This window comes from Peromyscus californicus, unplaced genomic scaffold, assembly GCF_007827085.1.
Source record: "Peromyscus californicus insignis strain IS unplaced genomic scaffold, ASM782708v3 Scaffold_8__1_contigs__length_139910024, whole genome shotgun sequence".
In the NCBI taxonomy this organism is placed as follows: domain Eukaryota; kingdom Metazoa; phylum Chordata; class Mammalia; order Rodentia; family Cricetidae; genus Peromyscus; species Peromyscus californicus.
In genome coordinates, this window is record NW_026294606.1 from 66,930,871 (window position 1) to 66,949,773 (window position 18,903).

At 45.6% G+C, this 18,903-nt stretch overlaps 1 protein-coding gene across 3 annotated transcripts in view; it reads right to left on the minus strand.

The window, feature by feature from the left end:
* Rsu1 (Ras suppressor protein 1) overlaps positions 1 to 16,050 on the minus strand; it is a 190,037-nt gene extending 173,987 nt beyond the window's left edge. For 2 of the 3 annotated variants that reach the window (XM_052726784.1, XM_052726783.1), the window contains exons 1-2: positions 15,842 to 16,050; positions 15,560 to 15,671 (exon numbers count right to left, since the gene is read on the minus strand). In XM_052726784.1, the coding sequence (XP_052582744.1) occupies positions 15,560 to 15,668 (109 nt within the window). In that variant the 5' untranslated portion in view covers positions 15,669 to 15,671; positions 15,842 to 16,050. The remainder of the gene's footprint in view (positions 1 to 15,559; positions 15,672 to 15,841) is intronic. The other variant, XM_052726782.1, reaches the window with a different exon arrangement.
* Between the last annotated feature and the right edge of the window lie 2,853 nt (positions 16,051 to 18,903).

The window sequence follows — 18,903 nt, forward strand, 5'->3', positions numbered from 1 at the left end:
GGAACAACACAAGAACACATCTCAAGGACTCTCAGTCCCCATGTTCAAACCCACACAGAAACTAGGTAGGATGGCTCAGGGGGTAAAGGCGCTTGCTAACAAGCCTGAACATATAAGTTCAATCTGCACATTTAAGCACACACAGTGAACCGAGAGGATGGCTCAGGAGTAAAGGTGCTGGAGGCCAAACCTGATGACCTAAGTACAATCCCCAGAACCAACATGGTGAAAAAAGACAGCCAGGTAGTACAGGTTGTCCTCTGGGCTCCACAGGTACACCACACCATCCATGAGCACCAGCCACACATGCACACACACACACACACACACACACACACACACACACACACACACAGACTCATACACACGTGGACATGCACAAATAAATGATTCCAATAAAACAAAGAAAATTGTAATTGTAACAAAACAAAGGAAGTTCAAAGTCTACAAAACTTCAGTTTACAAATTCCAAACTAGAGGAAGGTAGACAACATCAATGATGTAAATATGGGTGTGCTGAAGGAAAGACAAACCAGTATCTACAAACCTGAGAGCAGAGAACGCCATGACAGCCAACCAAACCCAGTCGAAGTTCAGCAGACGGACAGAAGAGCCGCTGAAAGGAAGAAGGCCTGTCCATTCCAAAAGCAGGGGAGGCCCGTTAGAGCTGAGGAGGGGTGGGGCGGGTATAGCCCACGACCTGGAAAATGACCACCAAGGGCTTCCTAGCAAGACGGAGCCTAGAACCAAGACTGGGCAAGACAGAAATCTAGAGACCCAGCAGAGGGAAGGTACAGAGCGGAGGAGGGCTCATTTATTCGTGAGCGGTTCCGTTTTTGGAGACAACAGAAGGTGGGAAATTTTAATAGTAAAACTAACTTGAAATATAAAAAAAGGAAAATGGAAATGAAAGCAAAACCCATACATTGATTAAAATGAAATATAGGACAGAATACAAAATAGTGTTCCTTGGGCAGGGGGTCCTGTACTGAATAGAACAGCGCACACACGCCTGCATGCAAAGCTCTCTGCTTCCCAACCCTGGGCACCACGTGATCCCTGCTTCAAGCTCCGGCCACCTGGACAGGGTGCCGGAGCAAAGTGTTGCCTGTCAGTTGCTTTTATCAGGGTATTTTAGAACAGCAACAGCCAAAGAAGCTAAGCCACTCCGGAACGCACGGGAATTATTAAAGAGTATATTCTTGTCCAAAGGACCAGAGAACTAGAGGGGGCTCCCCGCGTGAATAATCTGAGCTTGTCACAGTAACTAGGACAAGACCAGCCTGTACAGAAGTAAAACTTACTTTTCAATGCAAAACCTGACACTGGAGCCACACCAGACCTTCATAGTTCTTGGTCTGGGGTATGGGCTGCACTCGACATTAGTGGTTCCCCAAGTGACGCTATTATACAGCCATGTTTGGAAGCCTCCTGTATAGATCAGATGGACTTCTCAGAGAGGGGTCCAAGATGTGAAAAGACTGCTTGGAAACGGGCAATGTTCTAGAAAGTGTCTTATTTGGCCTGGCTAATGCCATTTAAAAACCCACTATACATTAAGAGTGCTTAGTGCAGGCCAGCCATATACTTCTCAAATATTTCCCCTAGTTTGGTGATTCGCACTTTGTATTTTCAAAAGCATATGGATACACATTCCACCACCCAGCAATTTGCTCCTTGGTATTTAACCAACAGAAGTGCATGCATATGCTCACCAAAACGTATCTCCATATGCTCACAGCAGCACTGTTTATAACAGCCCTACCTGGAGAATACCTGTGGTAGATAGCTTTGTGTTACTGTACTGATGGAACACACTCCAGAATAGGCTGGTCTGGGTTCACATTCTGGAGGTTTCAACTCCTGGCTGCTCAGCCCTTGTGGAGGTTTGAAATAAGAATGGCCCCCAGGAGGTATGGCCTTGTTGGAGGAAGTGTGTCATGGGGTGAGGGGGACGGGGAGGGGTGTGTGGCTTTGAAGTCTCAAAAGCCAAGTCAGGCTCAGTCTCTCTCTGTCTGGTGCCTGTGGATGAGGATGTAACTCTCAACTACTGTCCCAGTGTCATGAATGCCGCCATCTTCCCAGCCAGGATGATAATGGACTACATCTCAGAAACTGTAAGCGAGTCCCCAGTTAAATGTTTTCCTTTATAAGAGTCGCTTTGGTCATGGTGTCTCTCCACAGTAATGGAACAGTGACTAAGGCAGCCTGTAACACGAATCTTAAAAGGTCTTATTAATAAAAACAAACCTGGAGCCAGGTACTGGGGTCACAATGGAAGATCAGAGAAGCAGAACAAGCCACAGCTTCCTCACCTCGCAATTCCTCAGCTGATCCTGTTTCCTCAGACTGGAAGCCTCTGTGTCCTCATCCGAATTGATCTCAGCTGAACTGCTTCTCAAAAGCCCGAAAGCTTAACCAGACCTAGTTCCTGGTCCTCACGTCTTATATACCTTTCTGCTTCTTGCCATCATTTCCTGGGATTAAAGGCGTGAGTCACCATACCTGGCTGTTTCCGGTGTGGCCTTGAACTCACAGAGATCTGGATCTCTGCCTCTGGAATGCTAGGATTAAAGGCATGTGTTACCACTGCCTAACCTCTATGTTTAATATTGTGGCTGTTCTGTTCTCTGACCCCTAGATAAGTTTATTGGGGTGCACAATATATCAACCACAGCAGCCTGTTGCTTTGAGGCTGGAGCAAATCTGCTGAAATCCTGGTTAGGAGATAAAAATCAAGCAGAAAGGGTTGCAGACTCAAATCCCCTTAAAGGGTATGCCACAATAACTGCCTCTCAGAGCCTACCTGCATCTTAAAGTTTCTACCACCCCCCAAAAGCACCAGGACAGGAATTAAACCTTTGGGGGACATTTCACATCCAAACCAAAGCACTGCTCAAATGCCCATCTAGTTGATGGGCTAGTTGAACAAATGGTGTCTCCAACTGACTGCATACAAATAACAAAGCATACAGACATACTGACAAGCTACTGGATTAGAGAAGGGCATTAGGCGCTATCCCCACCACCACCATATACACAAGAGCAGACAACATTCATCTATGCTTCTCATCCCCTGAAGGGATGGTGACTGGGAGGGGCTCCTGAGATGCTGCCAATGTGCTGTCCTTTGTTGTGAACGCCGGAATGTACTGCTTTCAATGAACAGAGCATGCAAAGTCCTTAATCAGGTGTTTATGACAGCATCTTTTAAGAGGCATGTGCAAATGTTTTGGGGAAAGAGTTCCAATTTCCTCAGCTCAAATGATAGGAACATGGGTAGGTCAGCATCCATGAAGCCACTAGCCCATCCAGGCAGGAACAGCTTGGCATCAGGCATGAAGCTCACTTGCTCAATTAGTCATTTATCTTTGTCTCCTCCATGAAATTTGTATATAACTTGTCAGAAAAATTCAGAGGAACAAGAAAACAGAGGAAGCCAAGACTATGGCTCCTAGATTCTGGAGGCCTTGATTCAAATCCTACCACAGACAGGCTGCTGCTTAGGCTCGCTTAACATGTTTCCCCAGCCATTAACTAGATCATCATTATCATTACATGGACCATGAGTTTACAAAGTAATCTGTAAGAGAGTTTACACAGTGGTACATGATAAATGTGAGCATAAATGTTTTAAAATACTGCAAAACCAAGCATGGTGATACATGCCTGTAATACCAGCATCCAGAGGAAGACACAGGAGGATCATGAGTTTGAGGGCAGCCTGGCTACATAGTGAGTTACAGGCCAGCTTGACTGTCTAGAGAGGTAACACACACACACACACACACACACACCCCACATACGCAATATGCATATACACATATACATATATATTTGGCATGTTATCTTCTTGACAAAGGGCACAATATGTAGAAAACAAATAAATATGTTAAATAATAAATATATGACCTGGCCTGAAAACTTAAACATTCAAAGCTGGAAGAGAAAATGTTTTCAGGGCTGACCATGTGGCACTGAATAACCAGTTGGTGTGCTCTTCCCTGAGGAAGACCATTTCTCCCATTCTCAGCATCCCTTAGTTGCCTGTAGTTTTTTTTGTCTATGGATGAGGCCTCCTGGGGTTTCCCCTTCCATGTTAGCACATTGATTGTGGTCCTTGTTCAGCATACCAGCTCCCACCCTAAACTTCTCCAGTCCAGGGGCTGGGTCACCCTCCCCTATATAATCCAGCTATGTGAGTCACCTGGTCCTTCATCTATGTTCTAGGCCAGGCTCTCAGCCCAGGCTGGCCCTCTTGGTCAGCAGCTGCTCTCCCCTCTCCTGTGGCCCTCTTCCCCTCACATGGCTCAGAGTCATGTCCACTCTCGACTCTCCCAGAAATCAAATTCCCCTTCCAAGGAGACATGTGATCTGATGATACAGATCACTCATTTGGCCCTGTTCGATTTTCATATTAAAAACTATGCTGAGCCTGAAGAACACGGAGAAGCGTATGGGAAGAGGAAGATCTTCAAGAATGGTCCTCAGCCTTCCTGATGCCGTTTCCCTTTAATACAGCTCCTCATGTGGTGGTCACCCCCAACCATAAAATCTTTTCATTGCTATTTCAGAACTGTAATTTTGTTATGGTTATTAATTGTAATGTAAATATCTGTGTTTTCTGATGGTCTTAGGTGCCCTCTGTGAAAGGGTCATCAGATTCCCAAAGGGGTCACAAACCGCTGTTCAAAAGCTCTAAGTCATTAGGACTCACTGTCATTCTGGTTTATTCTATCAGCACATGAACCATCATCTCCCCAGCACGGTCTTTTCTAGAACCTTAATGTATAGATTGCCAGAAGCTAATGTGCTAAGTTGAAAGGGGGGGGGGTAAAATGAATTAAGATATACCAATAGAAAAAGTTATCACACAATAAATTATTAAATAAACAATAGATCTCACCCATGGTCATCAAACTCAGTGAAAGCTGATGGGTTCTCAGGAAACCCCAAAGCAAGAGAGGGGCCAGCCGGCTCTGCTCCGACGGAGATTACCCTGCCTCTGTGTTGTCTCCACCCAACACTCTGTAATGACTGTATAATCCCAGGTGGCTGAGCTGGCTGGGGGCACTATTTTATAAGCCTAGCACGGTGTTTGAAGGAACTATGAAACTAAACCAAGCATGGTGAGGTGGGCTTTTAATCTCAGTCTCTCAGCAGGCTGAGGCAGAGCACAGTACATGTTCATGACCTATCTGGGTGACAGAGAAAGTCCAAGCCACCTGGACTACTTATTGAGACCCTATCTTAAAAATAAAACATTCTGAAAATGACTACAGCTATAGTTCAGTAGCTGTGTGACTACTTGGCATGCAGGAGGCCCCAAGTTCAATTACCAATAACCCCAATCCCTTCCCCCCAGCACACAAAAGAATACATTTTAAGAAAGAAAGAACATAAAGCTGGGTTGGTGGGTAGAGAGATCTAAGTGTAATTGGGGCAGGGGAGAGAATATGATCAAAATATATTGTATGTAAACTTTAAAAAAAAATTAAAATAACCAAAAGAAAACTGAAGTTGAAAGCCTTGAAAGGTGGGTGGGCCGGCCCCAGTCAGCCCCGGGAGATAATGTGCTGTTTTCTCCTCTTTATCATCCGTCCAGGCCTGGTACTTTTTGGCAGTGCAAGGCTGGAAAACAATATAACACAGTACTAAAGAGAAAAGGTGCCAGCAACACTCAGATGCAAGCTTCAATTCCACACCCACTACCTCGATGCTATGGACTACAGAGCCGCCCATCTGAAGAAGTCTGGCTGGCAAAGATCCCATGCACCCAATTTTGTCAGGAAAGGAGCTCTCGGGGGCATTTCAGTGAGAACCTCTAATGCAGACAGTAGAGGTGGCATCATGTGCCCCAAATCCCTGCCTGAGCCTGGACCTCCAGGTCCCTGGAGTAAGACTATTTGCAGAGAGGATCTTTACAGAGTTAAGGGAGTTGAGGTGCAGTGCTTGGATGGGCCCTGATCCAAGCTGACCACTGTCCTCAAGAGAAGAGGAAGCTGGATACAGAATACCAGGAGTGCACACGGTCAGAGGAAAGCCCATCTGAGGCTCTGAGGACAAAGGAGGAAGACAGACAACTGTGAGCCAGGCGGAGATGCCTCAGAGCAATGAACCCTGCTAACATCTCATTTTGGACTTCCAATGAGAAACTGCATCTCTGTTGTTTAAGGAACCCGGTCTTTGGCATTTTGTTTATAGTAGTTCTAGAAACTTAAGAAAATAGAAGTAACACAGTATTTTTTCTTTTTGACTTTTCCAACACTCTAAATCAAATCACTGTTTTCCATGATTAAACATCACCTCCTCTGCCCCCGACACACACACACACACACACACACACACACACACACACACACACACACACACACACACTGAAGACTGAACTGGATCCGGCCTGTTGTGAGGAGGTTTGAAGGCACCAACACAGAAGATGTTTCAGACCGCAGTCTTACCATGGATGAGATTCCCCTCGCCTGTGAGGTGAGCAGGTGATGTGCCATTAGGTGGTACAAAAAAGTAAGGTGAGAGGCTTACAGAGCAACCGGGAAGGCAGCAGCAGGGCTCAAGGAAACACTGCTTCCTAGAAGCAGCTCAACACTGACCCCTACTGGTCAAACTGTAACACAGCTGGACCCTCCACTACCTCTTCTGCTCTGAAAAATCGGATATAAGTCAACCCGTGCCAATTCCCTAACCTAAATGCAGGAGCCTTTTTCAGGCATGATACACCTCCAGCATTCTCAGTGTCTTAGCAGACCTCACATGTAGAGAACAAGGCTTTCTTTCAGGAAAGTGTAGACGTGTGTCAAAGGTTACTTTCGGCCATTATTCACGCTGTTCCTAACACTGATTCACATTCTAACAGCTGGTATAATGGCAAAGCGGTGAGTGGCATGATGTTTTATGGGGAAATCTGCTTTATTATCCAGTACCACACTGTATGGTCTTAATACAGTAAATATTAATTTATCACTGGATAAAGATTCAATATAAAGGAAATCCCTAAGAGTAGTGCCCAATGTGAAAATGCATTCAGTCTTTCAGCTGCTACATGATACATGGTATTTTAACTAATAGTTGACAACTTGCAGAGTTTTTAAAATGCATTAGCTATTCTCAACAGAACCCGAGCCACAAACACATCACAGCTAAAGTCCCGTGGATGGCCCTCACTGTCCCCTATCTGCTCCTGGACCATCACAGCTCTGGACTTGCCAGTGTGAGCACACAGCTGCTTCTGACCATGGCACACAGTACACAGCTATCCGACTTCCGGGGATTTTGAACACAGTGAGGAATGGGGTAGCGAGTGCCCAGATGGCGAGAAACAGGACCAGTGAGCAAAACCAATGGATATGAACCCGCCCTTTATACTTCCAAGTCATAAACATTGCTGTACATTTTCACACAATCACAGAACAATTTTAAAAATAAGAGCTTGGGATAAGGAGATGGCTCAGGGGATAAGAGCACTTGTCCCCAAGCCTGAAGACCTGAGTTCAATCCCTGGGACTCACATGGTACAGCAAACTGTCCTGTAGCATGCATGCTGTAGCACATACACATACAAACAGACACACATATAAACAGACACACATACAAGTAAATACATTTATAAATGTGGGACATTCTCAGGACTTTAGCTATGATGTGTTTGTGGCTCAGGTTCTGTTGAGAATCACAAATACACTTTAAAAACTTGACAAGTTTCCAAATATTAGTTAAAATGTCATATGCTATGTGGCAGCTACTGACTAAATGCATTTTCATGCTGGGCACTACTCTTAAAGGACTCCCTTTATATATACTGGATATATACTGTAGTGGGTAGCCATTCCAGCTTTGGTCTGGAAGTTCCAACCCCCATTGAGGCTTCGGTAACTATCACGCCTACAAGGCGGGGCCAAGAGAGGGCCCTAAAGACCCAAGATCCAGATGTGCCACCTTCTCTTGTTTCCTGGACCCTGGACGCTGGAGGTAGACCGAGCAGAGTTCTCCAGAGAACTTCGCCGGACTGCGCTGCATCTTTCCCAGACCCTGCAACCTACCTATCCCTTCATTTGTAAGTTACGCCACTAAATAAATCTCCCTTTATCTATGTGGAGTGGCCTTAATAATTTCACCAATATATACAATAGGTATACACAAAGTGGTATACTGGGTACTCTGCAGACCCTAGGAAAGAAAGACTAAATATTCTCAGTTTATACATGAGCAACCGAGGCTCAGAACAGCCTAATGATTTGTCTATTTACCCCAGCTTGTAACTAAAAATAAATAAATAAGATTCTTAGGGCACCACCGCTAGGCATGGCAGTGTATGGGGAGGCTGAAGCAGAGGAATCGTAAACTCAAGTCCAGCCTGGGCTCCATAGACAATCTAGTCACAAAACAAAACAAAAAGACGCCGGGCGGTGGTGGCGCACGCCTTTAATCCCAGCACTCGGGAGGCAGAGCCAGGCGGATCTCTGTGAGTTCGAGGCCAGCCTGGGCTACCAAGTGAGTTCCAGGAAAGGCGCAAAGCTACACAGAGAAACCCTGTCTCGAAAAAAAAAAAAAAAAAGACACCGCCAATTGGAGCCGAAGTATCAAACACTAGAAAATGCCGTTACTAGTCCAGTCATACCAAAAAGGTCACATCTTCTCTTTATCTTCATTCTTTATTGAAATGAAATGTTTACAGTATTTAATGATATATATATATATATATATATATATATATATATAGAGAGAGAGAGAGAGAGAGAGAGAGAGAGAGAGAGAGATAGATACATAATTTAGAACTTCTATCTTGTCCTGGTGGTTGTGAACTACCCCTCTAAACACGGAGAGAAACCTCTATTGAGGGACAGAGCTGCTGCTCATCTCCCCTGATTACTGTCTACTGCAACGCCCCTAAATTTCTTCACTAAGTCTAAAACAATCTCAAGAAAACAACCCAATTTTAAAAACGGGGTACAGAACTAAGCAGAGAATTCTCAAAGGATAAAACACAAATAGCCAAGAAACATCTAAAGAAATATTTGAAATCCTTATCTACCAGGGAAATGCAAGTTAAAATTGCTTTGGGATTTCATCTTACATCAGTCAAAATGGCCAAGATCAATAAAACAAGTGATAGCACAAGCTGGGTAAGGACACCAAGAAAAGGGAACACTTATTCATTGCTGGTGGGAGTGCAAACTTATACGGTCTCTATGGACTATGCAAATCGGTGTGGTAGTTCCACGGAAAGCTGGGAATAGATCTACCTCAAGATCCGGCTACACCACACTTGGGCATATACCCAACAGACTCTATTTGCTCATCCATGTTCATTGCTGCTCTACACATAATAGCCACAAATAGGCTAGATGTCCATCAACTGACGAATAGATAATGAAATGTGGTACATTTACACAATGAAATACTATTCAGTTGTTTAAAAAAAGGAATTATGAAATTCCCATTTAATTGGATGGAGCTGGAAAAAAATTCATCCTCAGTGAGGAAACCTAGAAGATAATATTGTAAGTTTTCTCTTGTGTGTGGATGTTTGTTTTTAGACCTTTGATATGTGAGCTATGATCCATCTATCCACAACAGTTAGGTACCTAATAAGGAACTGGGGGGGAGGGGTGGGTCTCCTCAGGAAAGGGAAATAGAATATATTGTTAAGGAGGGACAGGGGGAGGGAGGGACTGAAGCGGGAGTATTAAGTGAAGAAGGAGATGGAAGAGAGGGGTGAGGGAAGGAATATGAGGAGGGACACTAATACTAAAGGCCACTATACTATAGAAGCTTCCTAAAATATGTACATATATGAAAGAAAAAATAAGTGGAATAACCAAAGAATGGGGGAGACACTGTCCTAACTAGAAACCTTATACCACCGGGAACTTCCAGTGCCAGAAATGGGTTACATCCGAGTCTATGGCAAAGGGGCCCCATGCAGACCCACAAATATCTCAGGCTATTGCCAAGGCTATTGGTCACTCTCCACAAACTGATGGTCAGACCCTATCGCTGAGGAGGGCACCTGCATATCTCATCAAATACGGAGAAGTGGTGCTGGTGCCTACCTAGAGCCCTCACCCCTACTGACTAATGCTCATGGTACTGAAGGTACTCTGCACACTAGCAGGGGAGAAAGGCAAACATCAGCCCAGCTGCAAAGACCACAACCTGCCTAGGAGAGGGGCTGGTGTGATAGCAGCACAAACAGTTGGAGTTAAGGCCCATGAGATCGAAACCATGCCTGACACTGCTTGGGTGGCCAAGAACCTGGGACTGGATGGACCATCGGCCTAAGGGAAAACCAAATACCAGTGTTCTGCTAAAAGAACATACAGCAAAATGACCCTAATGACACTCTGCTACACCCATAATCAGGTCCTTGCTTAACCATCACCAGGGAAACGTCCTCTTGCAGTAGATGGGAACTAATACAGAGACCCACAACTGGACAATGTGCAGATGGTGATTTTGTAGTACTCAGTCCTAAACGTGATGTCTTCATCAAACCCCTCCCCCCAGGGCTCAGGGAACTATACAGAAGAGGAGGTAGAATGACTGTAAGATCCAGAATGGATGGATGACTCCAAGAAAACAGTGTCCTCCAGACACAACAGGACGGGTGCACATAGGAACTCATGCAGACTGTGGCAGCGCGCTCGGGGTCTGCACAGGTTCAAGCCAAACGAGGTCCCAGCACTGAAGGGAGGGAGTGGACACAGGCTCCCACTCCTGAGCAAGAAGATACCTTCAACTTACACTTGATTGCAAAGGAAGAATTCATTTTCTCCGATGGTTTCTCACTGGGTTATATTAACCATACTTCAGAGTAGGCCCTGTGTCCAGGAGTATCTGGCCATGTCGTTATGAGTTTCTGGGTTTGTTTGTTAGTTTTGTTTTGTTTTAAATGTTTATTTTGAGAGAGAGAGAGAGAGAGAGAGAGAGAGAGAGAGAGAGAGAGAGAGAGAGGAGTTGGGTGGGGAGGGGAGGAAGAGGGAAAAAGCACAATCAGAAAACACTGTATGAAAAAACTTTTCAGCACCACACTAAACACAGGAGCCCAGAAGAGACTCTTCGCCTCCCAGAGGAGGTGACACAAGAATGGAGTCACTAGACAGATAAGTCATCAATTCTCTGGACAGCGTTGACAGACAAGGGGAGGGGTCAGCAGGAGAGGGAAGGGAAATGGGCATCCCTCCAATTCTCAGATATGAAGCTGGGCCTCTTCACCAACTTACAGGAGGAAAAAAAAATGAGAAATTTGAATAGATTATAGCTAAAATATGCCCAACCTTCCAGAGTCTCACTGATACTTGCCCCAAAGAGGGCAGAGATTGACAACATGCATTCTCAACAGGAACCCCTAGTGCAGGTCTAACAGGCAAGCTGCAGTGGTTCTGGCTGTTTATTTTGCATGTCCCTCTAGACCAGTGGTTCTCAACCTTCCTAAGGCTGCGACCCTTTAATACAGATCCTCATGTTGTGATGACCCCAATCATAAAGTTATTTTCATTGCTACTTCATAACTGTAATTTTGCTACTGTTATGAATCATAATGTAAATATCTGAAAGGGTAGTTTGACTCCTGAACTCCTGAAGGGTGGTGACATACAGGTTGAGAACCACTGCTTTAGAAAGAACACATATCCCACCCCCCACCCCCCCGACTTACTTTTCAGAGATTTATCTGGAAAATATTTTAATCCACCTTGGGGGTGGGCGGGGCGGGGGGGGGGGGGGGAGGCCGAAAATGCTTCAAGCACTTGCAAAATAAACTTGAAGATATTAAAAAGACACAAATGATTTAAATAGAAGAAATGAGAGGGGAAAAAAACCCTACAAGGTCCCTGTGAATACTGTTGGGGATCCCTGGCCTCTTGGAAGCTGATATGGGAACCCTTAAATGCAATTTTATCAAGCAGGTGAAGATAGGTGCCCTGGGAAAGATTTCCATGGGGAAAATAAACAGCTTGTTTTGGTTTGTTTGGCTTTGGGCAGGACCACACTTGGAAACTTTAAGGAGACCATGTTAGGTAGAAAAGAATTTCAGAAGATGAAATAGAACAAACCTCAAAAGAATAGGGACCCAAGTCACAAGGGCGCCAAATGATCTATGTTCTCAGAGGGAGCACACAAAACAGCGAAGTGGGACAGGGATGCTGAAGTCTAACTGATCTTGTTTTAGGTGATTGGGCTCACCTCCCTGCCCCTCCGTGGACATTAGCATTCAAAATGCAGTCCCGGATTTAAAACTAAACCAGTCCTATGAAGCCTGGGGGGAAAGGGGGTACAAGTGGAGGAGGGGGTGCTGAGCTGATTCTCAACCAACAATGAGGATCTTAAGGTTTGGAAGATAAAGAATCTGAAACCACTCTAGCCAACTTCAAGCCCTTGCTCCTGAGAATGTCCCAGGGTAGGATCTGAGTGTCCCTAGTCTCTGCTCTGGCAGAAAAATGTAGAATGAATCTAACACTGACCTCCTGCTTAGCAATGTGCCCCATCAGAAGACTTTGATATAAGCTCAAAACATCTTTCAAAAACTAACCTACTTGCTGAAGATGGAGCAAGGTTAGCACAGTGCTTGCCTAGCACACGGAAAGCCCTCCATTCATGTCAAAAGTACAGTATAAACCAGGTGTGGGGGGTACACACCTGTAAATCCCAGCACCTGGGAGGTGGAAGCAGGAGGGTCCTCCTCAGCTACAAAAGGAGGGAGTTGAGGTTGAGGTCTCAAAAAAAAGGTAATTCACCTCATCTAAGGAAACAAAGCGTTGCAGTGCTCATTCATACATCTCAACCTCCCAAGCAGAAATACTGGCATTTCAAATGCTTCAAATAAATACAAATCCTCTCTTCTTATCTTTGAAGCTGAATCATTAAATTATTTTTTAAGAAATTAAAGCAAATGCAATAAAAAGGAAAGCTGAGGATACAAAACAATCACTCTCTGCATGCAAGTTAATTTGTTTCCTATATTTAATCAGGATACTAAGATGCAAAAAGTCACAGCGGCAGGTAAACTTCGCTAAGTATGGGAATACTTATAGGATGCTCAACATAACCCTGTCCTATAACACACACACTGTACCCGAGTGCTGCTTTAAATGTGTTCATGTGGTGCTGAAGATGAACCCCAGCACTGCACACACTCAACACAAATGCTTGACCACTGAGGTCTTGTAAGGGCTGATAAATAAAGCCAGTTTAGGAACAGGCTTCCAGTGAGCACTCTAGAATCTTCCAGGTTCTTGGGAGACCTGATGGCAGGGAATCAATATAGGCAGCCCTTCCTTAAACCAACACTACCAGAGGAGGTGAGATTTCCAAACCTCTACTGATCTTTCCAAGAAGCACCAATGTTCTCCCTTAGCTTCTGGTTGGAGCAATTACAGAATGACCTTGCTTATTATCCCACAGTGTTAGGCCAGAAGCATTTTTTTTTTTTCAGGAAGCAAGTGGCTATCTTTTCTTCTGCAGTAAGAGCCAAGGCTTCAAACAGATAATGGAGCTGAATTTAAAGAGCTAAGCTACTTTTGCCATTTGTTAATATTACATGGAGTCTTATCTTCCAAAACAATATAAAATGGCTCTGCCCAATTGAGACTCACACTTCGTCCATGGAGAAGGATGGCACAGGCAGGGAACTAGGGGATGTGCAGGGCACAGATGTGCCAAGTCCCCTGCCTCCTGCTTAGCCTCTCCTTCCTCTACACCAGTGGGACCCGAAATAAAGTTCATGATCACCACAGAATTAGGCCAAAGCTATGGGAGTACATCTACATTGTTAACAGTCAATTCAGTGTCAAAAATCACCAAACCCATCCTTACTGCAAAAGACCAACACATATCAAGCAAATCAAGACGTGGTCGAGATGCCAAGAGTACAAAACCTATGTCAAAGCAGGACTCTATATAACGGCCACCAAATGCAAGATGTCTGCAACTCCATTTCCACCTGGATGTATCAACATTCACCCTCCTGTGCCCCAAATGCAGACAATAAACTCACAGAAAACCCGATTTCACTCTCTTCATGCCTAGGGAGCTCTGCACCATCTTTAAGTTCTCTGCTGTTAGATCTGCTCTGGCTCTCATGAACTCAGACTTAACCCGTCATTCTTTGCTTCATTCATCAAGCATCTTAGAGAACCTACTGTGTCCCAGACACTATTCTCAAGAACACGAGCATGAATAGTGCACAGCTTTGGTTCTCCTGGTATCTAATGAGGAAGAGAGACTATTGGATTAAAAATGAATCAGGTAAGACCTATGTAATCTGTACCTTGAAAAAAGACCACTTTCACAGAAGGACGTAGAAAGAGAAGGCTTCTCGTAGTCTGTGATGTCTGAGCTGACTCTTGGTAATTAGGTTAAAAGACTACAGGTAGGAAGGGGTAGGGACTGGGAAGCAACAGACTGGAGGCAGGAAGGTCTGACTGCTCAGGTCAAACAATGGAGCTTATTCAATAGGGTCTGGATGCTGGAATCATGAAATGGATCTGTGTAAGGTCAGAGTCAGACCCCATACGTCCCACCGAGGAATGTGGGGGCACCACTGTCAACTGTAAACCCTATGAGGGTCGAAATCAGTGGTTCTCAACCTTCCTAACGCTTTGACCCTTTAATACAGATCCTTATCTTGTGGTGACCCCCAAGCATAAAATTGTTTCATTGCTACTTCATAACTGTAATTTTGCTACTGTTATGAATCGTAATGTAAATAGCTGATATGCAGGATATCTGATATGGACCCAAAGCGGTTGCGACCCAAAGGTTGAGAACCACTGGTCTAAAGTCACACTCAACCTGTAGAAGTGTTGTGTCTCACTTAGAAAGTGTTTTCAAATGCCAGAATTAGTTCCTAACATTTAAAAATTATGAAAACTTGGGTTTTGTATTTTTTTTTAAACTCTGGCAATACTGTTTCAATATTCACACATGGTGACAACTCTCTGGATGTGGAGAGGAGCTGCCTCCTGCCAGAGGGGCACAGGCAATGGAATCCATGGTCATTCCCACTTGCGCTGAGTTTTACAGATGAGTTAACACCATAAAATAGGTGTCACACAAACTCAAGGCCCAAAGCAATACCCTGATTAAACAGGACATTCGACTGGAGGCAAGATAATGAGCTTGGAGCAAAAGAATGAGCAAAGCCTGACCGCAAATGGGAGAACGGCCCAGAAATAAATAGTGAAGGGGAAATGTTGAAAACATTCCTGGCATTCATCATGTAACTTTTGAGTGCCACCGGCTCACGATCCATAGAGTCAAAAGTGACTTCCAAATTAAAAATATAAGTGACTATTAGGGACACTGCATGGGAATTCGACCTCGAAGCGATGGAAACCACCTCAACCGCTGATAAGGAACTGCAGCACACCTCCTGTGAGGCTCTCCTCTGGTTTACCGGGCTCAATCACAAACTGTGGTTGCAAACTTTCTGAGCTAGGCTCCTGACAAGTGACGTTTACAAGCAGAGGTGGGATGGAAGCATTCTGAAACTCTCCTCCCAGGAGCTCAGTTTCTTAGCAAACTTAGCAACCATCCGAAAACTTACACAAGCCATTGACATCCAGCATACTGGAGATGCCCCTGTCACTCATGTCCACTTCCGGCTGGTTCTTCTCCCTGCTCTCCTCCACCAGCTTCTTCAGTGACTTAGACATGTTCTGTAGCAAAGGACAACAAAACACGTGGGCGATGGCCGGAGTGTGGAGGGTAGGGGGCGGGAGGGGGTGGGAAGGGCTGAGGCCAGGGCTGCACACTCCAGGGCTGTCTGGGGGAGAGTGGGCATCACCGCGGAGTCCTGAGTGGGAGGGCCCGGACCCCGCGCACTCACCACAGAGAGCAACAGTTGACAGGTGTGCGTGGGAGCCCGCAAGGGGGAACTCGGGTGGCAAGCGATGCACTCGATCAGCCAAAACCAGGACCTGGGAGGAGGAACACACCCTGTCCGGGCGATCGGCGCAGGCGCACACCAAATCCGTCCAACCCCACGCCCCTCCCGGCCTGACACTTCCCAAATTAGGAGAACTGTTTCCCAGCCTGGGCTCCGGGCGAGGCTCTGCCCACAGAAGAATGTGGACCCCGAGGCCGGCCAATCCTACACGTTTTTCGGCTGAGAGACTCCGCCCCACGCTGAGGGACGCCCATCTTCCTCGGGTTTGAAACTTGGATTGGACCAGCGAGTTGCCTGCGGTCTAGGTTCAGCGCATGCTCAGTAGATTGGCTGAAGGACAAAGCTCTGTGGGCGGAAGCAGGGAAGTTTAGCTTGGAATGCTGGAAAAGGAGTAGGTATGAAGAATGGAGAGTAACTTGAGTTGAGAGCTGGGAGATTGAATCCCGGGAAATTCAGAAGTCAATTATTCTCTTTGTCCTGCGTCTTTCATTGCGGCTCCCCTCCCACGGTGGTGGTGGTGGTGAGGGGGACGGGGAGGCGGGATTATTACCCTGAATTCCTCTTCATCTGTGGCTGGTGAAGGCATGAGGTCTGGATTCTGATCATGCTTCTGAAGACAATAATTCCGCCAAAAAACGTGTCCTCAAGGCGCACAGGTTTCTGTGTCTGCCTGTTTTGCCTTTGACCTGGGTCTTAAACAACTGGAATCTCCCTAAGGGTTAGATGCTAACAGTAAATAAACCTCAACCATGTCAGAGTCCCTCCAGAAGATGAGGAGCCAGCTCCGCCTGAATCCTCCCTGCCATCGTTGTCTGATGACAATGTGAGTCAAAATGAATTCTCCCTCTCCTAAGGTATTTCTTCAGGTATTTTGTCTTGGTGATGTGACAGTAACTAATACAATTATGTCATTAAAATGTAAAATGAGCCGGGCGGTGGTGGCACATGCCTTTAATCCCAGCACTCGGGAGGCAGAGGCAGGCGGATCTCTGTGAGTTCAAGGCCAGCCTGGTCTACAAAGCGAGTTCCAGGAAAGGCGCAAAACTACACAAAGAAACCCTATCTCGAAAAACAAAACAAAACAAAAATAAAAACAAAATGTAAAATGAAAGTGCGATGAATCGCCTAAGGAGGAGGTATTAGGGCAAGGTTTGGAAGAGTCTGAAAAATAGGCTGGAAGTGGGAACCCCACCCTCTGGGTCTGTTGGTGTGCTCACCAACAAGGAGGCTCTCTGAACTCAGTACTTAACTTGGGGATGTGGCCCATGCAAGCCTTAAACTCACTGGGTAGCCAAGGCTGGCCTTGAACTTTTGACAGTCCTGCCTCTTAAGTGGTAGGATTACAATAGTCCACGGTCTCTTCATCCCGTTTAACACCATCGGATTTTCCCATGAGGGAGCAGGAGCCATTTGCTCTGTGGTTAAGAGTGCTTGCTGCTCTTGGAGAGGACTGAAATTCAGGTCCCAGCACCCATACTGGGCAGCTCACTGCAGCCTGCAACTCTGACTATAGGGGATCAGATGTCTTCTGGTCTCCAAAGTGAGCAGCGTGTGAGTGTGCACGCGCACGCGCACGCACACACACACACTCACGCACACACACACAATACATACATACTCACATCTTCAAAAACTCTCCAGTGAGTCTATAGCTGTACATCAACTATCGTATTTAATGAGTCATATCTAGTCCTTTAGATATGAGACTCTTTTTCCCATGGTTACACAGATCACAACTCTGTCACTATGGGTCTGTATATGTTTTCTATAACTCATTTTTCTCATCTGTGAAGTGGGAGTAATGGTTCTTACCGTTCCAGTGAATTATATATGTCACACAGGGAACTTGTTTGTGCCTGGAACAGTGCCAGGGCTGCATTAAAATTCTCTCCCTGGAACTACATGGAAGACTTCTGAAGAAATTCTTCCTGTTAACTGGACTTTAAATGAAATCGGAAGTTTTGAGTAGTAAGACCTACATCTATGGCGTTTTCTGATCTCAAACAGTCATGGCCTATATTTCCATTGGAGTGTTTGTCAGAAGAATGCTTCCAGTCTCCACAGATTCCATTGAGCCTGTCTTTTAGTGTTTCTTCTGCTGCGATAAACACCATGATCCAAAGCAACTTGGGGAGGAGAGGGTTTATTTCATCTTAGAATTCTTGGGTCACACTTGAGCAGAGAAGGATGCTGTGGGATGTTCTGTATGGCAAATGTGTTGCTGATTAGTCAATAAATAAAACACTGATTGGCCATTGGCTAGGCAGGAAGTGTAGGCAGGACAAGGAGGAGAATAAAGCTGGGAAGTGGAAGGCTGAGTCAGAGAGACCCTGCCAGCCGCCACGATGACAAACAGCATGTGAAGATGCTGGTAAGCCACGAGCCACGTGGCAAGGTATAGATTAATGGAAATGGATTAATTTAAGCTGTAAGAACAGTTAGCAAGAAGCCTGCCACGGCCATACAGTTTGTAACCAATATAAGTCTCTGTGTTTACTTGATTGGGTCTGACGGCTGTGGGACTGGCGGGTGAGAGAGATTTGTCCTGACTGTGGGCCAGGCAGGAAAACTCTACCTACAGAAGGAAGTCAAGGCAGGAACCTGGAGGCAGGAAGGAAGCAGATGCCATGGAGGCGGTGCTTACTGGCTTGCTCCCTATGGCTTGCTCAGCCTGCTTTCTTATGCTATCCAGGCCCACCTGCCCATAGTAAGCTGGGCCCCTACCTACATCAATCATGAATCAAGAAAATGTCCCCACAGACTTAACTACAGGGACTCTGCTGGCATCATTTTCTCCACTGAGGTTCCTCTTCTTAGATAACTCTAACTTATGCCACACTGACAGAAAATCAACCAGGATAGGGCCCTATGTGAGTCTTTGAACCTCTAAGAAAGGTATCCCAGCCAGATCCTAAAGGTCAAACTTAGACGCTCTGGCGAGAGACAGTGCACTTTATCTTGAATATTAAAAGGAAGCTCAGCTTAGTTAGTGGGGGGAGGGG